Source organism: Eumetopias jubatus, unplaced genomic scaffold, assembly GCF_037043125.1.
Source record: "Eumetopias jubatus isolate StellerSeaLion01/CBP00866 unplaced genomic scaffold, mEumJub1_p1.0 scaffold_12, whole genome shotgun sequence".
Classification (NCBI taxonomy): domain Eukaryota; kingdom Metazoa; phylum Chordata; class Mammalia; order Carnivora; family Otariidae; genus Eumetopias; species Eumetopias jubatus.
Genome location: NW_028274818.1, coordinates 54,024,897 through 54,036,808, shown reverse-complemented (window position 1 = coordinate 54,036,808; position 11,912 = coordinate 54,024,897). Strand labels below are relative to the sequence as shown.

Below are 11,912 nucleotides of genomic sequence, written 5' to 3'. Positions count from 1 at the left end.
TTCTACCCCATAAATTACAGTGCTTTGCAGTGTTAAGGGTAAATAGTACTTGGGTGTGGGCAAAGGATAGCAGCAAGGGATTGATTGCCTCATGCAAAAGGTGAGATGTGGACGCGACTCCATAGTCTTGCCCCCTAAGACCTGGACACCCCCCGCCGGCCCCTCTCCCGGCAGCCGGCTGGTGGGCAGAGCCCACAGCGCTGCGCCCAGCTTTCCCCGCGCTCGCGGGGGCCTGAGAAAGATCAGGCGACCCCACCAGCGTTTCAGCCCTGCAGGCTTTCATCAGAAAATTGTGGGCGGAAACTTCCCGGGGTTTGCTCTAGCGTCTTGCCTTTGAGGCTTCTCAGCTTCAGATGCAAAGTGAGTGGGTGTCTCTTTGAGAAGCAGAAAGAGAGAAGGAAAGAGAGAACGAAAGAGAGGTGTTTCCCTTGGCGATGGAAACTCTATAAAGAGAGAGCCGGCTTGTCTTCTCTCGAGCAGCCAGAAAAACAGCTGTGCCAGCCTTGGCCCTGACACCTTCGCTGGGGGCTAGCCCGAGGAACCGGCTGCCATGCAGCAGCCCTTCAGTTACCCGTACCCCCAAATCTACTGGGTGGACAGCAGTGCTAGCTCTCCCTGGGCCTCTCCGGGCTCGGTCCTCCCGTGTCCGTCCTCTGTGCCGGGAAGGCCTGGGCCGAGGAGGCCGCCGCCGCCGCCGCCGCCAACACTACCACCGCCGGCGCCCTTAGCTCAGCTGCCGCTGCGGCCGCTGAAGACACGGAGGGACCACAACACAGGCCTGTGTCTCCTTGTGATGTTTTTCATGGTTCTGGCGGCCCTGGTGGGGCTGGGGCTGGGGATGTTTCAGCTCTTCCACCTACAAAAGGAGCTGGCTGAACTCAGAGAGGTAAGCTAGTGTAGACAGCTCTGCTGCAGCGGAGGCCCGAGGGATGCCGAGGCCCAGAGGGGCCGTGGCCTCGCTTGCAAAGTATTTTCTAGTTCTTTCCCCCATCCCCGTCTTAGAAATGGATCATTCTAGTCGTTCTATTCCAGAGGCGGAGAAACGGAGGCTCAAATGAGTCAAAGGAGTATTTGCTCTCTTGTAGAGGATCAGGGCCCAGATAGGAATGGCACTTAACAATTCTTCCTTTCTCGGTGGGCAAGGCCACCTGCTGAACCCCTACTAGAGGTTAGTGATTCAAGAAAGAAAAGGAATTTGGAGTCTTGCTTAGAAGTGAATTTGTTTAAATGAGCAAAATAATTTCCCTGAAAATGCTTAAAAATATTATAACTATTCCAAATCACAAAACCAGGGCATGGTGAGACATGATTGCATGACCAGAGTCTGAGTTAGGAGAGGTTCTGAGGTTCCATTTCCTTCTCAGGTTTATTTGGTTTGTTTGACAACTTTGCCTCCTCTAGCTTAAAGAACTTCATATTTATTATGCATCTTTTTTTTGGTCTCTCTCTTTTGCCAGTCCACCAGCCAAAGTCCTAGAGCATCATCTTTGGAGAAGCAAATAGGTGAGTCTTTTTATGCGTGTATATTGAGTTTCTAAAGACAGTCCTCATTGCTGAACCATGTTGGTTGAATGCCTTGAATTCCATCCCATTCTTGGACACATGTATACTACAAAACAAATCCTGGCTAATTCGGAATCTTTGCTCATTTTCATTCCTTGAGCTGCCCTAACATCGAAGTGAATTTAATCATTTAAAATCAGTGTAACTGAGTACTGCACACAATTCAAATAATTTCCATTCGACTTTGGAAAGAGACAACACATATACAGCTGGCTCCAGGCCTGTCCCTTCCTCAGGCCTCCTGGTTTCCATGAACAGGGCAGTGGCTGTAACTCCCAGGGAGATGGGGGGTGTAGGGGACAAAGACAGATGTTCCGGGAAAAGTCGTCTCTTCTTTAAACTCTCTGAGAGATTACTCAGGAGTCAAGCTTTACTTAAAAAATTTTTCTAGGATATATTTAAGCTTTTATTTATTTATTTATTTATTTATTTATTTATTTATTTATTTGGCGGGGAGGGGCAGAGGGAGAGGGAGGGAGAGAATCTTAAGCATGTTCCACACCCAGCACAGAGCCTGATGCAGGGCTCCATCTCACGATCCTGAGATCATGACCTGAACTGAAATCAAGAATCAGATGTTTAACTGACTGTGCCACCCAGGTGCCCCTTTAAGCTTTTAAAAAGTATGCAATTAATCATCCACATTAAGGTTGTTCTTTTGCACTCACTGGCAGTCTTGGGGGCAAGACCTTAGCCATTTCTCAAGGGCTATTCCAGCTTCCCCCACAAAGGCAATCATGAGCTACCTTCAATAATAAAAGAAAGCCCTTTTATGAGATTCAGGACTAGGGAGGAGATGAAAATGTTGAACACTGACCTTGTGTGAAGTTTCAGGTCATAGTTTGGAAACTATGGGCTGGTAGATTTAGGATGCTCTGGTTCATTCAACTAAGATTCACTGAACTTTGGATTTGATAAGAGTTGGAAGGGAGCTTGGAGCAAACGTGGTTCAGTCATCTCACTTTTTGGAAGAGAAACAGAATACCAGACAGATTAGGGGATATGCCCTAAACTGCTAGTGTGGAACTGGAGCTAGAAGCACAGGCTCCTGGTGCTTTGTTGCCTACAGGGCTTTCCAGCATATAGACTGGTGCCCTATGAAATAGGGAAATTTCCATCTGTCTATGATGTCCATGGAATGAGAAATAAAGATGAGAAGCAAGATGCCTCTGCAAAGACAATAGGTTAATCTTGGGAAGAAAATGGAAGACAGCGCTGGCCATCCATTGGTGGGGGAGCCTGTTCCAGTTTCTCTTATGTGCCTATTGTAGGTGACCGAAGTCACCCTCCTGCTCCAGAATGTAAGCTCTGGAGGAGCCATCCCTTGGATGCTCTGGTCTCTAGTTCTAGGTCCAAGTCCCTAAGTGTTAGAAAGTCCAGATGTATTCAAGCAGGGTAGGAATACTTGTTAGAAAAATAAAACCTTAGGAGGATTTCTAAAATAAAATAGCTTTGAAAATCAGTGGAATGTGGCTGGTGAAACAGGTCCCTAATTACTCATCTTTCACCCACTCTCTGGGATCATTTTAGCGATTAAAAGTCAAGTGAACAGATGAGTCAGGTCTACCTCTTCCAGTAAACAAGTATCTTCTTACCAACCCGGATGGACCAGAGATTGGTGAATTTCTCCATGGAGAACAAAGTAGCAACTTTATTAATAGGAAAAGAGATGCAAATCAAAACAAAGGGATATCCATTTTCATTCATCCCGTTAGTAAAGATTAAAAAAAAAAAACAGATTGGCAAAAATGTGAGAGAAAAATTTTGCTTAAACATTAGTTGACAGCCAGGGAACATGTAAATTGCTATAACTTTTCTGAAGACCAGTTGGAAAAAATGTACCAAAGGATTAAAAGTGTTAATTTACCGGGGCGCCTGGGTGGCTCAGTTGGTTAAGCATCTGCCTTCGGCTCAAGTCGTGATCCCAGGGTGCTGGTATTGAGCCCCATATTGAGCCCCTTATGGAGCCCCAGAGTGGGCTCCCTGCTCCTAGGGGAGCCTCTAGAGCCTGTGGAGCCTGCTTCTCCCTCTGCCTGCTGCCCCTCCCGCTCGCGCTCACACACACACTCTCTCTCTGTCAAATAAATAAATAAAATCTTTAAAATAAAAAGTGTTAATTTACCATGTAATCTCATCACTAAGAATTTTTCTTAATAAGATAATCAGAGATATACCCAAAAACTCATAAATAAGGGTGTTCATCATTTTCTTATAAGGCTATTTATAATAAACAAGTCAGAAGAAATCTAAATGCCTCTTAACAGGAGATTAAATACATCATGATATATTCAGAGGGCATCATATGCAGCAAATGAAATCCATATAATTACATTTAAGGCCATGGAGATTGTGTGTTCTATATTGTTAGATAAAAAAGACAAGTTATAAAACAGTATGCTTAGTATAAATTGACTATATAAGTGTATGTGCATATTTTTATATTCTTAGTAAAGAATTAGAAGGATTTATACTTCAACAAATTAACAGTGATTTTCTCTGGGATGTACTATCATAGATTATTTAAACAAACTTATTTGCTCTTTTTTCATTTTCCATTTTTCTACAGTTAACTCATTAAGTCTTTTATTCATTCACAAATGTTCTTGAGTGCTTCTTTTGTCCCGGGCTGGGTGCTGAGTGTTGGTGATGACTGAGAACAAGAGAGACAAGGGTCCTGCCCTTAGGGAGCTCTTAGCGTGCAAGAAAGGGTAAACAAAAGCAAGCAAGCAGACAATATAATTTCCAAATTGTACTAAGCGGGATGTAAGATAGAGTGGTCTGGAAAGTCCCCTCTAAGGAGGTGTTGTGTGTGCGTGCGTGTGTGTGGGGTGGTGTGGGAGGATAGGGGAGAACATTCCAGCAGTGAGAATGGCATGTGCAAAGGCCCCGGGGGTAGGAAACATTCATCACGGAAGTGTAGTATCTATTTCCAGTTTATTTCAGCATTTATCCAGCAGATATTTTTACTGAGGACCCTCTATGAGAATCACACTGTGCAAGGTTCTGCGAGGGATAGAAAGATATGCAACCTGTGGTTCTCTGTTCCATTTCCTGTCAGTACATGGCTGAATGCCAGACGAGTTGCACAAATGGTTTGTGGTATAGGAATGTAGAGGAGACTCAGTTTTGCCTTTCCTGTTCGCTAACACCTCATTCATGGTGGGTGGTCTTGGGTGGCTAAAGAGGTCATGATTGCTCAGGTCATGCTCTCAGCTGATGGAGGCAATCTCACGCCACAGGGGAGTTTTGCAGGCTAATCGCAATGAGCTTGATGTGGATGAGGGCTTTTCTGTGAATCTTTCTTAAATGTCTTAGCTGAATTCATTAGCTAAGTGGTGGCTCTCTTTGGTTAACATATTTGAAGTCAGAGAAATAATGTCTACTTTGGGAGCTATTGCCTATTTTAATGCCTCCAATTTAATTTAGCAAATATTTACTGGTCACATGCCCTGAGTTAGAAACTGAGCTAAGTACTCTTGCGGATTAAACATATAGTAGGAAATTTGCCATTTATTTGGGGTGGGGGATAAGGCAAGCTATACAGTTACCACAGAAATGGGGAGCCAGAACCGACAAAAGAGGTAAAGGCAAAGTGATTCTAGGTTTCAAAGGAGGGAAAAACCATATTCGATTAAAAAGTCCTGGGAGGATTTCCCCAAGAAAGAGGTATTGCAAGTGGTATGTATAGGGTTGATAGGAATTTGCCACAAAGATCTGTTTGGAGGGCATTCTGGGCAGATTAACAGCATGAGCAAAGGCATGGGGGCTGGAAGCTGGGTGTGTTCAGGTTACATCAGAACTAGTGTTGTGCAGCCTTGGCTGACGTGAGCAAGCAGAGGAGGTGAGGCTGGACAGACAGGCAGAGATCATGTGGCTGGGGAAACTTTTACACAAGTATACATTCAATGGGGAGCTATTCAAGGCATTTGAGATCTGAGGATGATTAATTTGGGCAGATGGTTGAATGCCACTGGGGGGGAAGATCTAGGGGCCAGGAGGTGAAATCATAGTCTTCTTTGGCCTCTATCCTGTGGAGTCCTAGAGGCAGCTGAACTGGAGTAGAAAAAACCCTAATTTGAAGCCAGGAGACTTGAGTGTCCATCCTATCCTGACATTGAGTAGCTGGGTCTTCTTGGACAAATCACCCAACTTCTAAGCTCATTTAGCGATCTATAAGGTGGGACAGTAATCTCTATCTCACAGGACTGTGGCAAGTTCAAATGCAGTAACTGATATGATAGCTCTTTATCAATCAAACTTTTTATTGTTCTTTTGTGACATAATTGTGCATATGTCTGTCTCAATTTGGTTTATTTTTTACCTCTTTGATTATGAAGTACATGTTGCTGTGAGTTCTACAGTCTGGACTTGAATGATTAGTATATATATGTTAGACTGTTGTCATTTATGTTTTTAAAAAAAAAATCACTTTTATTTAAATGACCAGTTCGGAGTCCCAACAAAAGAATAGTTAGTATCTCATTTTTACATATATCTTTCATCTCTCTATGATACAGGTCAACCCAATCCACCCTCTGAAAAAAGGGAGCTGAGAAAAGTGGCCCATTTAACAGGTCTGTATCTGGAAGGTACATGGGGCTTGGGAAAGCCTTTGACAGGAAGAGTAGCTGGTTGGGTACTGTGCTCAGAGAGAGTTGCTACTTTCTGGTGACAGTATTTAACACCCAAGAATAGTCCCATCTTTCTAGTCAAGTCAACCTCGCACCCATACTGAGCCCCTGTGCTAGTCTAGGCCATGTTCTGAACTGGCAAAATGGAGCTGATTATGACATGACCCCCACCCAGGAGGAGCTCACTCTTTTCAATCATTCCAAAGACCCTTAGAGGATTTGGGGCATGGGTTCAAGAGGTGAGATCTGGAAAGATAGGAAGTGATCAATTATTTTAGTCAGTGTTTTTCTGGTTTTCTGGAAGAGCTTCACTCTGCTTTGCATGAGTAGATGGAGGAGTGAGAAGAAGGACCCAGTCCTGGCACTGGTGGACTTCCTGCATGTGGCCAGGTAGTGGAGTGAAGTGATTTGAAAGCATTGTGGTGTGAGCATTCCCAGGGTACAGTCCATGAATATCTGAAAAGTGGATAAGTATCACAGAAAGTGGTATGCCACTGTCCCTGGAATTATTTAGTCAGAGGCTGTGGAATGATCCAGTTTGGATCACCAGATATTTATTGAACACATGTTGTGTGCCGAGCCTTGTGGACATGTAGATTAATAATACATGGTTCCTGCCTTCAAGGAACTTAAAGTCTAATAGGGAAATACAGGTACATAAGTGATAATTTCAGTACTGGAGAGTGTTCTCTGCTTAAGGTATGAATATACTGCTGTGGGGACATAAAAGAAAGGGGATTTTAGCCCAAAGTGGGGGTACTGAAGACTCTTTAGTATAGGTGAGGAGTGGACCACATGATCCCTAAGGGTTCTTCCCAACTTTAGAATTTCCTTGGGTTTCACTTTTTTCCACTTGCACTTTGGAGAGACCTCAAAACCTAGAAGTTTTGGTGTTAGTTCTGAAGATCATAGAATCTCTGTTCCAGAGAACTAAAATAATCTCAATAATGTCTCATTGTAATTGATTAGGGTATATATTATTGTCCCAGTTGTGTAGATGATAAAAGTGAAGCAAGCAATTTTGATAGAGGTGTCACAGGAATTCAGTGATGGATCGAGTCTGATCCATTAGCCAGCTCTGTATGGGCTATGTCATTTTGGTTATTTGCTCAAGGAAAGGCCCACAGTTTTGCCTTGGAAGCTTCATTTGTTGGGTGCATGAGCATTCCTGGCTGAAAGCTCCTCTCTGGTTTGATTTCAGGCAAGCCCAACTCAAGATCCATCCCTCTGGAATGGGAAGACACATACGGAATTGCCCTTGTCTCTGGGGTGAAGTATAAGAAGGGTGGCCTTGTGATCAATGATACTGGGTTGTACTTTGTGTATTCCAAGGTGTACTTCAGGGGTCAGTCCTGCAACAACCAGCCCCTGAGCCACAAGGTCTATATGAGGAACTCTAAGTATCCCCAGGATCTGGTGCTGATGGAGGGGAAGATCATGAACTACTGCACTACTGGCCAGATGTGGGCCCGTAGCAGCTACCTGGGGGCGGTATTCAATCTCACCAGCGCTGACCGTTTATATGTCAATGTATCTGAACTGTCTTTGGTCAGTTTTGAGGAATCTAAGACATTTTTTGGCTTATATAAGCTCTAAGAAAAGCACTTTGGGAATTCTCTCCATATGGTTCCCTGTTACAGGCACTGAAAATATGGTCTTGAATGAGAGTCTTCTTAAGCCCACTTGAGGTCAAGTGAGAAGACATGAGCCAAGAGTATCTAGAGACCACAGGGTCCAGCAGGTCCATACTTCCTCACCTCATGGGCCAGCCAGGAGGGGGAGTATGACTGAAGAACTTGAGACTCTGGGCTGCCGTGTGAAAGATGCAGAGGCAGGAAGAAGCAGCTACCAGAGTGTTCTACACTCATTTTAAGTGTCCAAAAGCATTTTGGCACATTGAAAAGGACACCTGTTAACTCACCTCTTGGGGTGGGTCTACTATCTACTATCTACCTCAGGGGAGGCTGTCTTTCAGATCCATGGATGTGACGTGTGTGTATAAGGGTTGGAAAAAGAGGACTAGTCTTGCATGATAAGCTTAAAGAGACCAAAGGCCAGTGTCGCACTGGAAGCATCTTTACTTCTAAAGGCAGAGCTTGAGCCACCAGGTGATGCTAAGACAGAAGTAAGGGGGATCTTTTGGGAAGTTGTTCCATTCCCCACACAGCGTGTACATTTCCAGTGCAATTTTCGGGGTGTGTGTGTGTGTGTGTGTGTGTGCATGTGACTAAAAGAGTTACGTAAGAAGAGACAATGTGGAGATTGTGAAGGATATGTTAGGAAAATATGGGTTGCATTTAGTGGTAGATTTTGAATACTTCTTGGCAACTGACTCAGTTGTCCTCAAAATAGTCCTCAAGACTCTTTAATTGTCAGCTGTTGATGCTGTTTTCCTATAATATAATCAGTATTTATATACATTTTGTGTATTTTAATAAAAAGAATATGTGTAATAAAAATTATATTTTAGAATACAGGTCAACATTATGAATGTACTTTTTGGAAATCACTAAAATTTGGGGTTTTTTTTTTCCCTTATTATTTCTTTCCTCCATGGCTTCTTCACTCCTTTTGCCTTAAGGCCACGTTAAGAATTCACTGGAGTGAGAACTGTGATGCATATCTATTGTTGCCAGACACATCTCTCCCCCAGTCTCTTTCCATTATCCAGAGTTTTTATTACCTATGTATATTTTTTTAAGATTTTATTTATTTATTTGAGAGAGAGAGAACGAGAGACAGAGAGCACAAGAGGGAAGAGGGTCAGAGGGAGAAGCAGACTCCCCGCCGAGCAGGGAGCCCGATACGGGGCTCGATCCCGGGACTCCAGGATCATGACCTGAGCCGAAGGCAGTCGCTCAACCAACTGAGCCACCCAGGAGCCCCTTTTATTACCTATATTATTGCCAATGCTAAGCTCACCCAACTTTCAACAGGTTTGATGACAACTTCCCCCAGGCTCCTCCAGGAGCAGAGCCATAGCATAGTGTAAAGGGCACTGACTTTGGACTGAAAAACCTGAACTTGAATCTTTGCTCCTCTACTTTCTAAATGCAATCACTGGGTGAGTCACTTGACTTCTCCTGGACAAAAATGACTGATATGTATATCAAGTATCTGATACATGGCGTCTATCATTTTAATAAGCCACTCTATGAGAGTCACTTCTTGCTCCAGAAGAAACCACTGACCTGAGGCATCCATCCAAACACCTGGTTTCTTAGATACTCCTGTTCTTCCCTCACAATGACCTTTTCCTTTATCATTTCCTTACATATCCATCAGCTCCGTCTTATTTTCACTCCTCTCTCTGACAAGCTTAGATTCTACCCTCTGTCATTACAATCAGTATCTTGGAAAATTTCTCAATTCCAGAATATTCTGTGTCCTTCACTGTATTCTCCTTGCAAAACTCCCGTTTCTTTTAAGCTGGCGTCCTACAAGCTGGATGTTGCTTAGAGAAAAATTAGCCAAACAGACAGACTGGTTTCAGTTTATTTTTATCTATCATCTACCTAAATCAATTACTCTTTATCACTGATTTATTTCTATCTTTTGATTGATTTGAATAAGTAATACATGTACATAGTACAAATTTTAAAAGGCACACAAAGATATAGGATGGCAGTAAGTCCTCTTTTCACTTTTCCCATGGCCCCATTTCTGCCCACAGAGACTATCACTGTCTCCTTATGTAGGGTTCCAGAGATGGTCTATATGTATGACATCAATTTACATCTGGGTTTCCCAACCTTGGTTCTATTGACATTCTGAGCTGGAGAAGTCTTTGTTGTGGGGGCTGTCCTGTGCACTGTAGTATGTTTAGCAGTGTCTCTGCCTTCTATCCACTAGATGCTGGTAGCATTGTCCTCTCCTCCGTATGTGATAACCAAGAATATCTCTAGGCATTGCCAAATGTGCCCAGGCTGGGGATAGGAAGAAAAACATCAGCCCTGCTTGAGAAACACTGCTTTGTATTAGTGATCACAGATCTCAAATGGACATTCAGCGCTGCCTACCACTTCTTCTTCAGTTCCCTGCCAACCATGTTTTTCCATTGTTTGAGACAGTTACATCATAACTTTTCCTTTTGCAAACCCCTCCTCCCATTATGGAACCTCACTTATACCACCAGAACACACTACCCACATCTGCACGATCTCTTTCTTTTATCCTTATAGTGGAAGAAGAGGACCATCTCTTCATTTGTGCACTAGATCCATTTCTATTCCCCTACTTTGCCTCTTTAAAATTGTTCTTCTCTCTTCTGGATTGTCAAATCATCTCTGTCTATGAAGTGATTTCTATCAGCATGAACATATGTTCAAATATCCTTTTTCAATAAAAGACAGCCCAGCCCAAACCAAAAAAAATCCCAAACCTTTCTTTACCTTTCCTCTTCTCCAGTGATGGTTGCATTTCTCATTTTCCTGGTAGAGACAAACATCTGAGAAGGTTGTCTCCACACACATGGGCTCTTTCCTTAGCCAGGAATAGTCTTCTTCAGGCTCCTCATGTGCCTGGCTTCTTCTTATCTTTCAGGCCTTAGTTTAAATGTCACCTCCTCATTCTTAGAGCTCCTCTCTTTCTCATTATTTTATTTCTTTTTAGTTCCTTATTAGTAACTAGCATAACTTGTGGTTATATTATTTATTTGACCACTTAAAAATGTTTTTCCACTAAAATAAAGTTCCCCAAACAAGACCTTTTCTGCTTTGTTTACCACTGTATCCTCAACACCAAATCCAGTGCTTGGCATATATTAGGAACTCAATAAATATCTGTTGACTGGATAACCTTAATTATAAAACAAATGTTTCTTAATTTGGGTTATGTGTGTATGTTTCTCAGAGTAGTGAATATATTCACTACTAGTCGTAGTGTTGCCTCATGAATATATGTGTGTGTTTCTCCAGCTTTGAGTAGATTATCTAATGGGAATTGGAGGCTACAGATGGAAAAAATAGTGCATCCTCATTCTTAGCACTGGAAAGCAAGAAAAATCTATTTGGTGTCTGGCATTACCAGGAATTATTCAGGATACTGTTGAGGGAAACTGCTGGGTAACTAAAGCTGAACTTGTCACTTAGAAGATATTCAATAAATATTTGTTGAATAAATTAATTAACAAAACAAATGTCCAGGCTGGAGTGTGTCACCTGCTCTCCTTAAAACTCTTCTGTTGATTCATCTGCTTCCTGACCAGGTACCTCATGGAGAAAGTCAGGGAGGTATTCACCCTTCTTCTGGCTGCTTGTCTGTATTATGGACCTTTAAAAAAAATCACTTTTATTTAAATGACCACTTTTATTTAAATGACCTCACAATGAAGTCCACCTCACCCTTCTTCTCCCCGTTTGGCTCCAACCATCAAGTATACCGGTTCTAAGGGTAATGGGAAGTTTTCTGGACCTTTTTTTTTAAATCAATAGATCCTTCTAGATAATGGCACCAAAGCAAAAAGAAAGTAGGAATGGCACTGGGGCATCCCGAGATGACATAGCAATCAGCTAGCAGTGCTATTACCGACACTTTTATCTCTCTAAGTCTGAGCTCTACTAGGATGCCTTTGGGATTTTCTGAAGATAGGTCCATAACTTACTAAGCTCTAGGAAAGAGACGTTAACAGTTCCTTCAGGAAACTTGACTTACTTTGCCTCAGTAGGAACATGAAGAATGCCAAAAAATCAAAACTTTCTGATGAGCTCATTAAAAGTG

General features: G+C 42.8%; 1 protein-coding gene across 1 annotated transcript; it reads left to right on the top strand.

The window, feature by feature from the left end:
• The first annotated feature begins 364 nt into the window (after positions 1 to 364).
• Positions 365 to 11,331, top strand: FASLG (Fas ligand). Its single transcript, XM_028123036.2, has 4 exons — positions 365 to 886; positions 1,458 to 1,503; positions 6,081 to 6,137; positions 7,396 to 11,331. The coding sequence occupies exons 1-4, from the start codon at positions 551 to 553 to the stop codon at positions 7,788 to 7,790; spliced, it is 834 nt and encodes a 277-aa protein (XP_027978837.1). The 5' UTR covers positions 365 to 550; the 3' UTR covers positions 7,791 to 11,331.
• Positions 11,332 to 11,912: the final 581 nt, after the last annotated feature.